At 43.8% G+C, this 18,623-nt stretch overlaps 1 protein-coding gene and 1 long non-coding RNA gene across 5 annotated transcripts in view; one reads left to right on the top strand and one right to left on the bottom strand.

Moving 5' to 3' along the window:
- The first annotated feature begins 230 nt into the window (after positions 1 to 230).
- The window catches only part of LOC139054905 (heparan-sulfate 6-O-sulfotransferase 1-like), a 180,664-nt gene continuing 162,271 nt past the window's right edge, over positions 231 to 18,623 (top strand). The window contains exon 1 of one of the 4 annotated variants that reach the window (XM_070532638.1): positions 231 to 925. In XM_070532638.1, the coding sequence (XP_070388739.1) occupies positions 429 to 925 (497 nt within the window). In that variant the 5' untranslated portion in view covers positions 231 to 428. The remainder of the gene's footprint in view (positions 926 to 18,623) is intronic. The other 3 variants (XR_011511610.1, XM_070532637.1, XM_070532639.1) reach the window with 3 other exon arrangements.
- The window catches only part of LOC139054907 (uncharacterized), a 30,739-nt gene continuing 26,466 nt past the window's right edge, over positions 14,351 to 18,623 (bottom strand). The window contains exon 3 of the long non-coding RNA XR_011511612.1: positions 14,351 to 14,418. This is a non-coding gene — a long non-coding RNA (uncharacterized lncRNA). The remainder of the gene's footprint in view (positions 14,419 to 18,623) is intronic.

The raw sequence follows: 18,623 nt of genomic DNA, 5'->3' as shown, positions 1-18,623 counted from the left end.
TTTTATGAAGATTTTACTTTGAGAACGCGTTATTTGCGTAGCCATATCCACGTTTTAGACGAAGCCTCTTACAACACCAGCCAACACGAGCCTCGCAGACACATATACTACATATACTACAGTGAACTAGAATCTAGTTCACTATACATATACCGTCATTCCCATGACGGTACGGTGCCCCCTTAAGAAACTCCCACAGACGGTGGCGCCAGATTACCCTCTAGGTGTTATAGTGAGAAACTCTATGGATAATATACATTGGACAAATTGACGTACGCGTTCCAGCGTAGCTAGGGAGCCCGGAGCCCATAGCCCTAGAGGGACCTCTATGGGGCCCTTACATCGCCCCAGCTAAGAACACGTACTCGGGCTGCGCGCTTCGTTGTTTTCGCGTGCGTGCGTAGCGCGGCGGCGATGAGCGCGCAGGCATGGCCCGTGGCGTGGCTCTGCTTTGCGCGCTTGTCGGGTTCGTGCTTGTTGTGGCGGCGTACCTGTTTCCGAGGCTGCCCGGCCACCACGCGAATGTCGGAATTAGCCGCGCGGGTCTGGGACCTCCGCGGTACGTGACGCGCGAGGGCCGGCCCAGCAAGCTCTCGTTCGAAGACATGCTGCGCGACGATTTCGAGTTCGACATGCGCGGTTCGGACGTCATGGTGTTCCTACACATCCAGAAGACGGGCGGCACCGTGTTCGGCCGGCATCTTGTGCACGACCTCGCGCTGGAGCGGCCCTGCCAGTGCCTGCGCGGCCGCAAGCGTTGTCGATGCGCCCGGCCCCCGTCGGCGGCGACGGGCGGCCAGCGCTCGTGGCTCTTCAGCCGCTACTCGACGGGCTGGAAGTGCGGACTGCACGCCGACTGGACGGAGCTGACAGCCTGCGTCGACCGAGCCATGGATCGCGCCGAGAAGGCGCCTGCCAAGCGCCGGTGAGGCATCGCGCGTCTTGTCAAATCTCGACCAAGCAGGTGGGACTTACCAACCTTGAATGAAATGGACCGAGAACGCATTCCATTCAGTCAATCAGCTTAGCGGTGGTGAAAATGTTTTACAAAATGATGTCCGAAAGTTAATGCGCTGAATGGGGCGACTAATGTGAGCGACTAACTAATATCGCGATGCCGGAGCAGGATGTACGCCAGTGACATATTACCAGTTGTCGCTCAGATGAGCAAGCGGCCGAACTTTGGTGCATGCAGGGATAAAAAAAAAAAACTGCAAGATTTTCAAAAATAGCTTATGCTGCTCTGTATAGCAAAACAAATCAAATTATGATACCTTTCGTCACGCCAGTTTTGGCGCATATTTGCTGCCCTAATACCAGCAACACCTGGGAGACGTTGCTCAATGTCGTTGCTCTCGTAGAGTTTTACTTGTAGGCGAAGAGTGGATGCAACAATCATATCAATTGCGTTGCTTGTCACAGTCACGTGCAAGATCGCTTCCATAGGGTTTATACTTACGATAGGACAGGAGCTCCAAGTCTCATTAACGTTAACATTCAGCGTGAGACGAGTACTGTTAGAATTTTCTTACTTTCATGATTAGGCTTTTTCACCAATGAAAGTAAAAGAACAACCAGATGTAGTGGTCATCATCAGCAGCAGCCTGGTTACGCCCACTGCAGGGCAAAGGCCTCTCCCATATTTCTCCAACAACCCCAGTCATGTACTAATCGTGGCCATGCCGTTCCTGCAAACTTCTTAATCTCATCCGCCCACCTAACTTTCTGCCGCCCCCTGCTACGCCCTTGGAATCCAGTCCGTAACCCTTAATGACTATCGGTTATCTTCCCTCCTCATTACATGTCCTGCCCATGCCCATTTCTTTTTCTTGATTTCAACTAATATGTCATTAACTCGCGTTTGTTCCCTCACCCAATCTGCTCTTTTCTTATCCCTTAACGTTACACCTATCATTCTTTTTTTCCATAGCTCGTTGCGTCGTCCTCAATTTGAGTAGAACCCTTTTCGTAAGCCTCCAGGTTTCTGCCCCGTAGGTGAGTACTGGTAAGACACAGCTATTATAGACTTTTCTCTTGAGGGATAATGGCAACCTGCTGTTCATGATCTGAGAATGCCTACCAAACGCACCCCAGCCCATTCTTATTCTTCTGATTATTTCTGTCTCATGATCCGGATCCGCCGTCACCACCTGCCCTAAGTAGATGTATTCCCTTACCACTTCCAGTGCCTCGCTACCTATTGTAAATTGCTGTTTTCTTCCGAGACTGTTAAACATTACTTTAGTTTTCTGCAGATTAATTTTTAGACCCACTCTTCTACTTTGCCTCTCCAGGTCATTGAGCATGCATTGCAATTGGTCCCCTGAGTTACTAAGCAAGGCAATATCATCAGCGAATCGCAAGTTACTAAGGTATTCTCCATTAACTTTTATCCCCAATTCTTCCCAATCCAGGTCTCTGAATACCTCCTGTAAACGCGCTGTGAATAGCATTGGAGAGATGGTACCTCCCTGCCTGACGCCTTTCTTTATTGGGATTTTGTAGCTTTCTTTATGGAGGACTACGGTGGCTGTGGAGCCATTATAGATATCTTTCAGTATTCAGTATACAGCTCTTCTACACCCTGACTCCGCAATGCCTCCATGACTGCTGAGGTTTCGACAGAATCAAACGCTTTCTCGTAATCAATGAAAGCTATATATAAGGGTTGGTTATATTCCGCACATTTCTCTATCACCTGATTGATAGCGTGAACATGATCTATTGTTGAGTAGCCTTTACGGAATCCTGCCTGGTCCTTTGCTTGACAGAAGTCTAAGGTGTTCCTGATTCTTTTTGCGATTACCTTAGTAAATACTTTGTAGGCAACGGACAGTAAGCCGATCGGTCTATAATGTTTCAAGTCCTTGGCGTCCCCTTTCTTATGGATTAGGATTATGTTAGCTTTTTTCCAAGATTCCAGTACGCTCGACGTCATGAGGCATTGCGTATACAGGGTGGTCAGTTTCTCTAGAACAATCTGCCCACCATCCTTCAACAAATCTGCTGTTACCTGATCCTCCCCAGCTGCCTTCCCCCTTTGCATATCTCCCAATGCTTTCTTTACTTCTTCCGGCGTTACCTGTGGGATTTCGAATTCGTCTAGACTATTTTCTCTTCCATTATCGTCGTGGGTGCCACTGGTACTGTATAAATCTCTATAGAACTCCTCAGCCACTTGAACTATCTCATCCATATTAGTAATGATATTGCCGGCGTTGTCTTTTAACGCATACGTCTGATTCTTGCCAATTCCTAGTTTCTTCTTCACTGTTTTTAGGCTTCCTCCGTTCCATTTATGCCTGGAAAGAATTTTTGTGTCTTCAAAGAAAGGTCTACAACCACAATTGAAACAATGTGACGCTAAATAATGCCAACCTGGTGTTTTGTTCTCACGATAGCTACACCAAGAAAGCTACGGATATTTTAAAGGTTTTTAGGGAATGTGGTGCGGGCCTAGGTTTCACACTTGAGTTTATCCAGGGCAACAAATTACAGTTTTTAGATCTGTGCCTAACGTTCCAGGATGAGCATTTCTATTGGCGTTATTCAGCTAGGGCTAAGAAACCACTGCTTGAATTTTCTTCTTGTCATTCTAAACTTGTTTAACAGGGGATAGCTTATTCAACTCTTAGGTCTGCCATTACCAAGTCATGTCCGCACAATATGCAACAAAGTTTTTCACAACAGATAGAAAGGCTTGGAAAGGCTAGCTATCCCGTGCATTTTATTATCACTAACCTGCGAAAATCTTTTAAAATGGGTAAAAAGCCCCAGTAAGAAACAAGAAGAACAGAAAAAAGAAACAAAGTTTGCTGTGGTACCCTATATACATAGATTATCCCATGGTTTAAGGAACATGGCCAATAGGTATGAGGTCAATACAATTTTCTCGGCCCCTCGCAAGTTGTCTAACATGTGCCCTATGATAAATGGGAAACTTGAATAGGGTGGCAAAAAAAGAAAAGATGACTGCGACGTTAAACATGTGTCCTCTTTAGTGCCTTGCAACACCGGTATAGTTTATCAGATTCCACTCGAGTGCGTGAAAGCTTACATTGGACAGAGCGGCAGGTGCATTAACATTAGACTTAAAGAACACAAACATTCATTAAACAACCCTAATGCATCACATTTAGCGTCACATTGTTTCAATTGTGGTTGTAAACCTTTCTTTGAAGGCACAAAAATTCTTTCCAGACATAAATGCCAAACCACACGAGAAATTATCGAGGCATTCCACATCAAAAGATTAGGAGACACTTGCATTAGCCATGCATCGTTGTCTCTGTTAGATTGCGAATTTCAGTACCTCGATCCTCAATACGTGTACTAATCTGAAGTAATCTTTTTTTTTTCCTTCTTTGACTTCCATACCTCCTGATATGTTTAACTGATGTTTTTTACCTTGTCATGTTCTTATGCTGCGGTTTTTGCAATCACCTATATATATGTTCTTCGTTTTAATAAAAATTTCATTGAGAGTTAGCACTCATCCGGTCTGCTCCTTTCTGTGTCCGTGTTTGCTTTGCGCTACAAGCCAAGATCATGTTATTGTACCAACTCACCCAACTGTCTATCTTTGTGTGTTGGGGCATTGGTATTACGTGAAACTCTCTTGTTGCAATTTCCACAAGTTAGCTTGGAAAAAAAATGAATGGGCAACAGTGTCAGTGAAATGCAAATATCTTCAAAAAACCAAGGTAATAAATACTGTGCTCTTTGGTCACTAATATGTTTCTTTTTCTACCTAAATCAGGAGCCCAATTACTCAATTTCAGATGTTTACTCATTGAACCTATGTTGTGTTGGGCTGCTGACACGAGGTCACAAGATCGAATCTCGGCCATGGCGGTCGCATTTCGATGGAGGCGAAATGCGAGAACGCCGGTGTACTTAGATTTAAGTGCACGTTAAAGAATCACAGGTCAAAATTTTCGGAGTCCTCCACTACGGCTTGCCTCATAATCAGAAAGTGGTTTTTGGCACGTCAAGCCCCACAATATAATTTTTAACCTATGTTGTAAATCTGCCACTTAAATCTCATGTTTGCTCTCCAAGGAAGTTCACACTAATTGGAAATAGTTCTCGACAAAACAACATATGTTTGCAGAACCATAGAAGATGAGCACAAAAGCTAGGAAGTTGTAACGAAAAAGTAAATGACGGCATCTTTGTTGAAATACTCATAAAAAAGGTAGTCTACACTGTGAAGATACACAGGTTTGGATAAAAGGATTCTAGGTTTTAACTGTAATTATAATAATGCTTGTAGATTTTTAAGATAAGATAATCATAAGCAGTGGTTTTAAGCTCAAATGCACCCAGATGGGTATTAATGAGGATTATTCCGAAAGGGTACTTGAAATACGAAAAAAGAGGTGGAAGTCTTGTTCTGAAGAAAGGAAAAATGGAGCATTGATGTTTGATAAATTAAAAGTCACAATGTTTTGAAAAATCAAAGGGCAATCACTTGATGCATGACCTGCACTGCAGGTTTAAAATTATTATTGTTATTTCTACAAGTATGCAAATTTGCGAGGGAATTGTGTTGGAGCACGAAACAGATGTAATGACTTATGTAGCGTTCCTAACTAGAATGGCCGCAGAAATGACATAATCTCAGTGAGACGGGTGTCGTCCGCCATTTTATTCCACCTTCTTCGTTGCCACTTCTCCCCCAGCCCATTTGTCTTCTTTCATGCGTCCAGCGCAGACCGCTTCATTCTTCCAGACTTCTTTTAGTTACGCCTCCTGGGGTAACACTTGAATATGTCTCCAATAGAGGTGCACTCCGTTTGACCCAAGGCTCCAGTGTATCAGACATTCTTCAATATTGCATGCTGGCATGCAGTCTTAATCTTTTGAAATGGTCTGCAAAATTTAGAATTCGAAGGCACAGCTCCTTTCCTTACAAGGACATAGTCTCCAGGTTGTATGTCCGGTATCTCGCTGCGGTGCCTTTTATCAAAGTTTTGCTTCATGCGGTGCTTGTAGACCTCCTGTTCTTTGACACTTTTCCTTCCGCAAGTTCGAGGTTCTCTAGGAGGCTTAGCTCACGATCTGCAGGAAGTATGGGCGCTGTACCCGAAGTTGCAAAATGAGGGCTGCAGCCTAAACCAGTGGTGTACGATCTGTTGTGATGTTTCACAGCGGCCTCGAGACAGCACTTCCAGCCACCGGCAAAGTCGGGATACATCTTCAGATACTGTTTGATGTCTCATATGGCACGTTCCGCTAGGCCGTTTGCTGCCGGGTGGTATGGAGAATACTTGATGCCCACTTTGATAATTTGACACTCCGGAAAGCCGGCCCGTTGTCACAGACAAGTGTCTTTGTGTGTTTAAAACATTCAGCTTTGAGAAGATGTATTACACTGTTTGCGTCTTCTTTGCCAGCTTTAGCCGCATTCATCCTTGTGCACTCATATATGGAGAGCAAGAAAGCTTGCGTTCGCTTGACTCCTTCCCCCTTCTTCTTGAGCTCCGCGAAGTCCAAATGAATTACTTTGAACGGGACACTTGAATATTCAGGGTTTTTCATAACGTCTGTCAATTGCTTGAATTCAACTTTGTTCACCTGGAAGAGGTGGCCTGTGTGAATGTAATGGCTGATGTCGTTTTTCATGCCCGGCCATGTGAATCTCATGAGCAATTTCTTACAAGTGCACCAGAAGCCATCATGTCCACCCAATCCAGGAGTGTTGTGGTATAAATGAAGAATCGTTGGAATCATAGTTGAAGGTGCGTGATACCTTCCATTGATAAACTGGAGCTCTTCTGTACCTTCCCACAGCCTAATATGATTGATTGCCTCTGTATTTTTGCTTGATTCATGTACAAGTAATCTTGATAGTGCATCAGTGCCAGTGAGGAGTGGACCAGGACGGTGCGAAATTACGAAATCAAATTGTTACAGATAGTTCACCCATCTAGCAATGCTGCCTCTTGGCGGGGCCATGCTCAGTTGAGTCAGTGCTTGATGGTCAATGAAAAGTATGAATTTGGCTCAGAAGGTTTTGGGTGCGAGCTAGTTGGTACGGATCATTCATATTTAAAACAGCGCCAAAAAACATGGACAAAGGAGGACACAGGACGAGTGCTATGCCAACAACACCTTTATTGGAGCCTGCGCAAATATATACAATTTGCAACAGGCATAAAGAGAGTGAAAGAAGGGGAGGGGAAGGCGAGTCATTGTCGGTCAACTACTGCTGCGCATGCGTCAATGACATTAAACAGTATAAAAGAAACCATAACATGGTGGACACAGGCCAAACTGCTTTCTAAGGAACTTAAGTTCTTTATCGCAAAGTGCAATAGAAGGGGAACTAACACAGGTGGCTCCTAACTGACACATTGAAAATGCCTCAAAGATTTCTCTGGCCATCTGACTGCTGTACCTTTTCAACACACGTGTGTGGTCAAGGAGTGGAGTATAGCCACACTTGGCACAATGAACAGCCAGTTTACTGCCAGTCTTAATCTTGACACAGTGAGCATGCTCACGCAAATTTAATTGATGCAGCGTCCTGTTTGCCCCATGTAAGTGCAGCCGCAAGAGGTGGGAATGGAATACACTACATTGGTACTGCAATGTACAGGCTTGGCGACATGTTGCTTATTGTATGGTTATTGCTTATTGCACGGTTAATGCGGTTATTGCTTATTGCACGGACACAGGATAGCGCTCGTCCTGTGTCCTCCCTTGTCCGTGTTTTTTGGCGCTGTTTTAAATATGAATGAATTTGGCACCTTCCAGGTAAGTATGAAAGTATTGCACAGTTTTTAAGATGGCCAGAGCTTCCTTTTCTGTGGTAGAGTTATTCATTTCGGTGGGCTTCAGGGTATAGCTGTAGTACTCCACAACGTAGTGTTTGGTTTGATCAGCTTATTTGGAGGGTTTCTGGTATAGAACTGCACCGGTAGCATAATGTGATGCGTCCGTGTTCTGCACGAAAGGCAGAGAAAAATCCGGTATAAGCAAGATGGGGTCCGACGATATTAGTTTTACAAGCTCACAATAGACAGCTTTGTACTTCTCGTCCAATTGAAAAGGCACGCCTTTCTGAGTTAAACATGTGAGGCACCTTGTTCTCAGTGCATAGTCTTCGATAAATGCCAGGAAGTGTCCTGCTAGGCCAAGAAAAATGCGCAGGGAGTACACGTCATAAGGCTTTACCAGCTTAGAGATTCTCTCTACCGATTCTTGCTTAGTGCTTTTAGTGTGTCCATCAAACACCCTGCCAAGAAATACTACAATATCTTGAAAAGAACGCACTTTTCGCAAACATTAACTGCGCGAACAAACGAACCACAAAGACAGCAAGGGACATGGACGGGCGCAGACTTGCAACTAAAGTTTATTCCACAACGTCCACATATAAGTACACCCCTGACATACACCACTGTGCGTGCGCGAAAAAAGGCAAGATAAAAGAAAAATAAAACCTTGTATAAGCAAAACGCGACCTACCTACGTTCGTGAAGGTCACGCTTTGCTTATACAAGGTTTTACTTTTATCTTGCTTTTTTTCACTCACGCGCAGTGGTGTATTTTGGGGGTGTACTTATATGAGGACGCTGTGGAATAAACTTTAGTTGCAAGTCTGCGCCCGTCCATGTCCCTTGCTGTCTTTGTGGTTCGTTTGTTCGTGCAGTTAAACAATATTCGCTAATATCTACCAACTCGCCCAACAACAAGTTCTTCTAAACGCACTTTTCTTGAAGTTGACTTTGAGTTGGGCAAGACTGAGAGCGTGAAGAATTTTTGAAAGATGACTACGGTGTTCTTCCTTTGTCTTTGAGTTGATGATGATGTCTTGGATGTACACATTGCAAAATATGCCCAGGTAAGGTTTCAGAATGTCCGTCATAATCTTCTGAAGCCACGCAGGGCAGTTTTTCCAACCAAATGGTAGGCGGTTGTACTCAAACGAGTCAAATGGGGTTATGAACGCGGTGTATTTCTTCACTTGGTGGAATCTGCCAAAAGCTCTTGCAGAGGTCTGTCTATTCATGAAAAACAATGGCGACCTCCAGTTTCATCAATGATGTCATCGATTCTCGGCATTGGATAAGATATCAATTCAGTTTGACGATTGAGATCCCAGTAGTCTGTGCAGAGGTGCAATGTCCCATCTTCTTTTGGTGCAATAGTTATAGGAGAAGCAAATGGAAATACAGAAGGCTGGATGATACCTGCGTCCAACATTTCTTGCTACTCCTTTTTCAGCCATACCTTTTTATCTCTGGACATCTTATAGGGGTCTACGAACCACTGTTTTATTGTCCAGCTCGAAAGGAACGACATGTGATTTAATTGCTGGAGGGTAGCTACCCGTGCACGTAAGCTCTGTGTACTTAGTCTGGATGTTTTCCTGGTGAAAAATTAGCTTTACACACTAGGTTCTTCACCAGGATCTTCTGTTCTTATCGGGTCTTCGGCCGTTACTTTGTCATCCCAGTAGAGGTTTATCTTAAGCTTTTTCATGTCTGGACAGGAAAAAAGAAAATCATAGGTGACATTGGGAATTGCCTATACATCATTGTCATGTCAATCGTCAATATTGTAATAGCCAATAATTGCCAATTGCCAATACATCATGTCCTTGAAATTCAATAGCCAGGGTTACCCATTCACTTTGCATGGTCACTGACCCATCGTAGGCTTGGACACGCAATGTTCTACCAGCGTGCAGACGACCGGCATCCACTCGAGTCTTGTTGATAATTGATACCGAAGCTCCACTGTCAACAAGAGCCTTCACTTCTATGCCATCTACCTTAATGGGGGCGTACGGTAAGCTTGACGACACCAAATACACCGTCTCACTGAAGCTCTTTTTCAGGGGCTTGTGATCCACGGTAGACAGATTATGTGGAAGTAGGTTGCCGTGAACTACGGTAAATCGTTCTTCACCATCCTCACAGTCATGATTGACACTTTCCAGGGATTTGTTTATGAAGCTATCTTCACATTCAGATGACGGCAACGGTTCTAGATGCTCACTCAGCTTACGAGAATCAAGTTGTTCTGTTTTACCACCTGGCTGTCTTCTCAATGTAATTCTTGGCACTTGGGTCTGTAGAAAGTTCAGCAGGTCATCAAATGTTCTTGGACCTTTGAGCTGGACATAACTACAAATCTCGATACACAACCCTTGTGTTATCAAAGCTACAACAGCAGAAGACGACAGCTTCGGTTCTGCAGAATACAATACGCGATGCTTCTCAAGACAGTGCTCAAGCAGAGAGCCACCTGTATACCTGAACCATAGTGCCACATCCCATCTCCCTACTGCATTGCCTTCGAAAGCCACTAAAAAGTTGCTTTTCCACAGTTCCCAACATGTTGTTACATGATCTATGAGTTGATGTTTACACACTTTAAACACGATCAGAAAAACAACGCAACAAATTAACCGGATGATAGTCCGTGTGGCTCATAATCGGACAGGAATGGGGGAACAAGACACCCTCAGATTGGTGAAAAGCCTGGTCATCAGCAGACTAATGTACTCCCTACCTTACCATACCATGAACTGGGAGGAAGAAGAAAAGGCTGATACAATAATAAGGATGGCATATAAGACAGCCCTGAGGCTGCCACGCAACACTTCAAATGAGAAGCTTCTAGCCCTCGGCCTCCATTATACATTTCATGAGCTGGCTGAGGCCCAACTCATAGCGCAGAGGAGTCGATTGGCGCAAACGACAGTCGGCAGAGCTCTTCTTCTAAGAGTCAGCCTTGGAGAATGCATACAAATATACCAAAACGCCAAAGGTCTACCCTGCCAGATTAGAGCTTTGTATGGGGTATCACCAATACCACAAAACATGGATCCGACATTACACGCAGGAAGGAGAAAAGCTCGAGCAGAATACATAGACAAAACAACAAAATACTTGGACACTGCACGATTCACGGATGCTTCACCATATCGGGCCAACGCAAAGAACATGGTGGCAGTTGTCGTAAACCGTAAAGGGAAAATCACGGCCTGTGCTTCGGTTTCCCAAGCAACCATTTTAGAAGCCGAAGAGATAGCCGTCGCCTTAGCTATACGAGAAGGCATAGAGCGCAATGCTCCACTAACAATAGTCACAGATTCTCAGGCCGCATGTAGAAACTATCAGAGGGGACAGATCAGCGCGAGGGCACGCCGGATACTTACCGAAATCAACAGAGACCTTGACGTCAGGTATACCCAAACGATAACATGGGCCCCGGGACACGAGGGTGTTACTGGGAGCCTCCATGCAGATGAGGTGGCTCGAGGTTTTACTAATTGCCGAGCTGCCCATGGCAACATGGTGGAGGACCCGACACCCATCGATCCAAGTTATAAAGCGATCTTGCAACACCACAGGGAAGTCAGAAGGCTCTACCCAGCCCCGCATAGGAACCTTTCAGCCATGGACTCAGCGACGTTACGCAGGCTCCAAACAGACACATACATAAACCTACATAAATTGCACATATACTACCCAACAGCATACAAGGACATATGCCCGTGGTGTGGGAGCACACCAACGCTCTACCACATCACATGGGAGTGCACAGCTCACACAGAAGAACAAGAAGATAACATGAGAGCGAGGTGGGAGGCATTGCTATCCAGCTCCACCCTTGGGGATCAGCTCAGGCTCGTCCGCAGGGCAGGAAGGATGGCGTGGGCCAGCGGTGCCTTGGAATAGGGGCCCGACCACACGGCGTTACCCCGTTTTAGGGGTAACGAAATTCTTTCTACGAATAAAGTTTTGTTCTTCTTCTTCTTGTACATCATACCATTTTCTGGCTATACCGCCCAAATAGTGGCGCATATTGAAAATCTTTGTGTCGTCGGAGTGCCACATATTCTTGTCACAGGCATACTCTAGAAACCACAGCCAGTAGTGTGCACTTTGCGAGTTTCCATCAAAGACATTCGGTTCAACAATGCCTCGTGCTGATTGCTCTCGAATAAGCGCTTAGACGAAAATTCTCATTATTTCAATCTGTTGCCTAATGTGCCTTTGCAGTTCCATAACAGTCAAGTCTAGGCTCACCTTCCCAGCAGGCGTTGCCTCTTTGAAGGTGCCGCGTCGTATGGGTTCCAGAACAAGTTCGCTCTGTGTCTGCAGTTGTAGATTCACTGTCACCGATCCTGTTTACAAGGGCTTGGCGGCTGATTGCAGCTTGTTGCAGCACCACGTTGATCAGTGCGCTAGAACTAACTTCGAGAGGAAGGTCCGTCGCTGGCTCACTGTGCACTTAGTATCGGGTGAACACAACAGACTCCGATGACGCCTGGTCGACGAAAAACGTCACCCACATAGCTGGTCTTTGAAAACTGTCGGCAGCGCCAAATTTCACTTTCACTTTATTTCCTTAGAGAACCCTGTTCAGGGTATTACATAAGCAGTGGGTTACAAAGAATATGAGAGACTATCAAGATGTTTCAAGGCATAATGTGAGGCAATTTCTTCTATGAAGGCAGATGAGCTGGGTATAGAAACGATTTTGTGCGCAAGGCCATTCCAGTCTTTGGCTGTTCGAGGCAAAAAAGAAGATGCAAAAGTGATAGTGTGCACGTGTGGAGAGTTACGTTTAAGGAATGTCCTATGCGATGGGATATGCGTAATGGTGGCAAGATATATGGTGCACGATTGAGTATGCCGTGGTATAATTTGTGAAATTAAACGGCGGTGGGAAAGGGTTTATATGCCAGATTTCGCTTTTAATGAAGTTACGCTGACATCGTATGAAAAAGCGGAGTGAATGAACTGGATGGCCCGATTCTGAAATGCCTCAAGGGCGGTAATGAGGAAAGTCTGGCGAGGGCTCCAAATGGCTGGTGCGTATTCTAGTTTGGGTCGTATTAGTGTCTTATAAGCTAATAGTTTCACATGCTGCGGTGCGTTTTTTAAGTGACGTCGTAGGAACCCAAGTGATCTGTTAGCTGAAGAGATAACGTTAGTCACATGCACAAGCGAGTACTCACGTACGGGACAGAAACCTGGAGGCTTACGAAAAGGGTTCTACTTAAGTTGAGGCTGACGCAACGAGCTATGGAAAGAATGATAGGTGTAACGTTAAGGGATAAGAAAAGAGCAGCTTGGGTGAGAGAAAAAACTCGAGTTAATGATATCTTAGTTGAAATCAAGAGAAAGAAATGGGCAGGACATGTAATGAGGAGGGAAGATAACCGATGGTCATTAAGGGTTACAGACTGGATTCCAAAGGACAAGAAGCATAGCAGGGGGCGGCAGAAGGTTAGGTGGGCGGATGAGATTAAGAAGTTTTCAGGGACGACATGGCCACAATTAGTACATGACCGGGATAGCTGAAGTATGAGAGAGGCCTTTGCCCTGCAGTGTGCATAACCAGGCTGATGATGATGATGACATGCACACAACAGTCCATATCATTTGAGACGGTAACACTCAGGTACTTATAATTGTTTACACACTGAATTTGTTCATTAGCGATTTCGTATTGAAATACCAAGGGGTTAGAACGGCGGGAGAACGACATTGCTTTACATTTAGTAGGGCTTAGGACCATTAACCAATGTTGACACTAATTTTGAATATTGTTTAAGTCTTCCTGAAGGGCGATTTGATCATTATCATTAGTAACTGAGCAGTAAATGACAGTCATCAGCGTACATGCAGATTTTGCACGACACGTGTAATGGTAGATCATTAATGTATAATAAAAATAGGAGGGGGCCTAGTATTGAGCCCTGAGGGACGCGTGACGTTACGGGTAGGGGCTCAGAAGTAGTGTTATTGACGTTCACCAACTGCATGCGATTAGTGAGGAATTGTTCTATCCATGCTAAAACTGCAGGATGTAGGTTTAACCATGAAAGCTTTAGGAACAGTCGTTGGTGAGCTACTTTATCAAATGCTTTTGGGAAGTCAAAGAAAATTGCATAAGTTTGTACATTAATATCGAGATTTGAGTGTAGATTATGAAGAAAAATAGCCAATTCTGTTTCGCAAGTGTATAGCTTGTTATGCTCCGCATATATGTGCAGCCAAGTGATTATACTAGGCTTGATACCTGGCCATAAAGGCATAAAAGGCAACGTAGCTGCTGACGAAAAAGCTACGTCAGTGAGTTTTAGCACCACAGATGGAAATATCCCCATTCCTGCCACAGACCTAAAGCCCTTTCTGCGCCGTAAATTGAGGAATCATTGGCAAGAAGAGTGGGATACACAAACATTGAATAAGTTACACATTATAAAACCAAAATTGCGGAACTGAAAAAGTGACAAAACAGCATGGTACAAGGAAGTACTTCTATGCCGGTTAAGAATAGGACACACTTGCAGTACTCACTCCTACCTCTTAACTGGCGGGGATCCTCCTACCTGTAGTAGGTGCGGCGATAGCCTGACTGTCCTCCATGTTCTTATCCAGTGCCCTGCAATAGAAACAGAGAGGAAAAAGTATTTCCCTTCTGCATATCGCGAAAATATACCTCTCCATCCTGCATTTTTTCTTAGTGACGAACCGTTTTTCAAACTTCAAACAGTCTTAGGTTTTTTAGACTTGGCCAGGCAATTTTTAGCACGTGACTAACAGCCCTGCATTCAAGGGCTTGCTTGAAACTCTGGTGTCAGTGTTATGTTTTATTGCGTAATGTTTTAACGAAAGCCCATTGCCATAGCCCACATCACTGCCTAGTCACCGTCATTATTTTAGCAACTTTATATTCTACGCCATTTACAGCTACAGATTTTAGGCCCTTTTACAGCGATGTCACATATACCATGAGGAATTCATTGTGCACGCCATCCGTAATACATCGTCAACATTACCATTTGTCATGGCGCTCTTTGGCCAAACCTGGCCCTTGCGCCATAAAACACCACACATCATCATTAGTCCCTTGCAGAATCCATGCTGGGATTGGTCAAAGAAATTGTTAGTATCAAGGAAGTTAATTATATGGGTGTATATAACATGTTCCATGATCTTACAGGGCGCCGACGTGATAGAAATGGGGCAGTAGTTCAAAGGCAAACTTTTATTGTCCGATTTGTAGACTGAAACAACCTTGCTCATGTTCCACTCTTTCTGGAGGTTTCCAGAAGACAATGACTGTGAAAACAACAATTTTAAGCATGCTGCAGAGAATAACTTGGTGTTTTTTAAAAACTTCGATGTGATTTTTGTCGAGACCTGCGGATGACGAAAGTTTAATATTGTCTATTATATTTGAAATTCCATGTATCAAGAAAGTGATAGCCGACATTGTGTAGGTAGAAACGACGTAAAAAACGTAGGTAAGGGAGTGTCTGGTTCTTTAGCGAACACTTAAGAAAAGGCTGTATTAAATGTGTTAGCAATGTCCGACTTTGATAAGATTTCACCCTGCTCATTCGGCAAGGAGATAGTGCGTGATGGCTGCGGGTTAATGATTTGCCAGAATTTCTTTGGATTTTCACTAATCATGTTAGCCAGATCGAAATGAAAGAAAGTGTATTTGTTTTGTGTATTTGTGTATAATGCGTTCTAAAGTGTATTTAGTGTATAAAAGCGTTCTGCTTCGTAGTGCTTGTTCCACGAGTGATTGTTCAGGTTTTGCTTAGCTTGTCAAAATAGGCGCTTTTTCTTATCTCGAGTGTTTTCAGATTTTTTGTGAACCATGATTTATGGCGGTTAGCTTGAATCGATAATGTTGGTATGTATTTTTCAGTTAAATGTGCCACTTTTTCCTGAAAAAGAGACCAGTTTTTTTGAACAGATAGATGTTGAAAGGCTGTTTTGAATCCCTCGTAGAATTTTTCTAATTGATTATTTATTGCCCGGTAATTGCTTTTATCGTAAAGGCGGATTGTTTTTTTATGAGTATGGTGCGGGGTCGGAAATAAGGTGAATGTAGCATGAATTACTTTGTGGTCACTTATTTCGTTACAGTAAGAGACGATAGTGTTTCAGGATTTGAAGACAGTAACTAGGTTTAGAATGTTGGCATTATGTGTGACACGTGTTGGCTCAGTTATCAATTGTGAAAGGTTATAATTCAGACAGACATTAATGAACTCTTTGGATTCAGTGCTACCGGTAGTTATTTGAAGTTAGACCAATCAATGTTCGAATAATCGAAGTCCCCGAATAGCGGAATCTGCGCGGTAGGGTATTTTTTAACTAGTTGGCTTAGGATGTTATTCAGTTTTCCGGGAAAATCTGCAGAACTGCCGGGGAGCTTTGTATTTGAGGAAAAACTATGCTTGTTTCACGAAGTGAACTCGTATTTCGTGTGAGCATACTTTCTTTCATTTCTGACGTCATTATTTATCTCATTATTCTCTTATTGTTTATCTTATTGTTTGTCTAATTATTTATCATATTTGAGCCCACTTCAACAGCACAATTACGTTAATTATTAAATTACTATTTTATTTCACATCTCATTCAGTACATCTACTGCTGTTCCTTCTTCACCTTCTGACTAGAGTGATGACTTTGGGATCGGTAGACTCACATGGTTCTAGATGGCGCTTCCACCGCGATTGGTCCTTCTAGCTTGCTGTTCAGCTGCAAGATCTTGAGAAGTACTCGCTCCGTCCATACTACTTCACAGTGATGAAGCACCTACTATTCTTTCCAAGCACTGGTACAGAACTGATTGTATGCCTCTCTGAGTGCCGAGTTATGTTGGGCACTGAAGCCATCTGCTCCGTGGAGCAGATGGTGCCAATGATGTCATCCACAGTACTGCTCGCCTAGCTTAATCTAGGTCAGCCGCCATGGCAGCTGCGCCACTGACCTCATCCTTGCCGCTGCGCTTAATACACTCGCATCACTAATCTTCAAAGTGGGGAATATACGCTGATGCATAAAAATTCAGCCTGTTCCGGGATCCGAACTCGGGACAATGCCTATCTGGGCTGGTCGCTCTGTCATCTGAGCTAACCAGGAGGCTAGCAGGTCTCAGTGCGAGGGGGCGTATTCATCGACAACTCAAAGCACAGAGACAGAACGTGGCAAATCAGTTCTGTGAAATCCTGCAAGGCAGAAGAAAGCTCATAAAAGGAAGAAAAAAAAGACAGTTTTTCCGGAAAGGCGTTGATACCAAGTTTGAATTCCGGACCAAGACGAATTTTTCCTCCACTGCGAAGCTTTCTTCCTGAAAAACATGTATCCCCTTTGTAGTCTGATGCTACATTTTTAGTTGATGACAATCTTTCCTTTCAATTTATTTATTTGTTATAACCTCAGGGCCAAAGGCATTACAGAGGGGAGTGGGTACTATAGATTACAAAGACAATCAATACAATACAGTGAATTTTGTTAGAACATAATTTCAACGTTCTCCAAAATAAACAAAGGTTGTTAGTGCATCGCGAAATTGTTGATTGTCTTGAATGGCTGCAATATCGGTAGGGAGGGGGTTCCATTCGACAGATGTCTAGGGAAGGTAGGACTGGGAAAAAGCTTTCGTATTGCATTTTTTTTATGCCAACCTTGTGCCGATGATCAATGCAATGGGAGATGTATTCCGGTGGTGAAATAAAATTGCCGTGTAGCGTGATGTGATGATATACCTTGTGGAATAGAGGGAGGTGACTGATTTTCCGGCGAGTTTTTAAAGGTGGGAGAGAAAGGTTAGTTTTCATAGCTGTGATACCTGTGGTACGGTTGTTATTTGAATAGATGAAGTGAACAGAGTTGTTTTGTATAAGTTCGAGAGAAGATGCAAGATTTTCATGCCCAGGGACCCATATAGATGACTCGTGTTGAAGTATAGGTCGTATTAGTGATTTGTAAAGCAGAAGTTTAAGGACGCTGGAGCAGCAGAGAAGTTGCGACGTAAATACCCTAACATGTGACCATGATAGATAAGTGCCATGTCTTTGACGCCCGAGTATGCGCGGGCAAATGATAAAAAAAAAAAGCCTTTAATCTTGCCTTGATTTGCTTTGACGCCTGAGGGTGCGCAGGTATATAAACATGAAGTATGTGTTCTGAAATAAAATAGTTGCGAGTGCAGCAAGTGTCGTCTTTTCCTGTTCGTCTTCGCTGTGTCCGTGTCTGTGTGCTGCTTCACCAGCAAGGTATGATGATCACTCACCAACTAGCCCAACTTTCCACTTTACTGAGTATTAATGTCATTGAGGTTACGTATTTCTTGGAAAATTACACAGTTGTCAGCAAAAAGGTGGATGGCAGAAGATAGGGTGGACAGAAGGTCATTAATATAAATAAAAAATAAAAGTGGTCCGAGGACGGATCCTTGAAGTACACCAGATAGCACGTTAGTAAGCGGTGATGTTGTGCCATTAGTGAAAACAAACTGCCGACGGTTGAGAAGAAAAGATTGAATCCATCTAAAGACATGTGGATCAAGATTAAGATGACTTGATTTATAAAGCACCAATTGATGGCACACTTTATCAATAGCTTACGAAAAGTCTAAAAAGATGTAATCGGCGCAAGATGACTGGTCAAGAATGCAATGTAATTTATCAGTGAATGACAGTAACTGCGTTTCGCAGGAATATGTTGGATGGAAACCATATTGTGCAGAAGAAAAAAAAGTTATCATAAAAAAAGGTGGCGATGTTTTTCAAAATTATATGTTTTAGTAATTTGCAGCATGTGCTAGTGAGTGAAATAGGA

Source organism: Dermacentor albipictus, chromosome 1 (assembly GCF_038994185.2).
Source record: "Dermacentor albipictus isolate Rhodes 1998 colony chromosome 1, USDA_Dalb.pri_finalv2, whole genome shotgun sequence".
NCBI classification, from domain to species: Eukaryota; Metazoa; Arthropoda; class Arachnida; order Ixodida; family Ixodidae; genus Dermacentor; species Dermacentor albipictus.
Note: the sequence above shows the minus strand (reverse complement) of the source record. Positions and strands in the feature narration are given on the sequence as shown.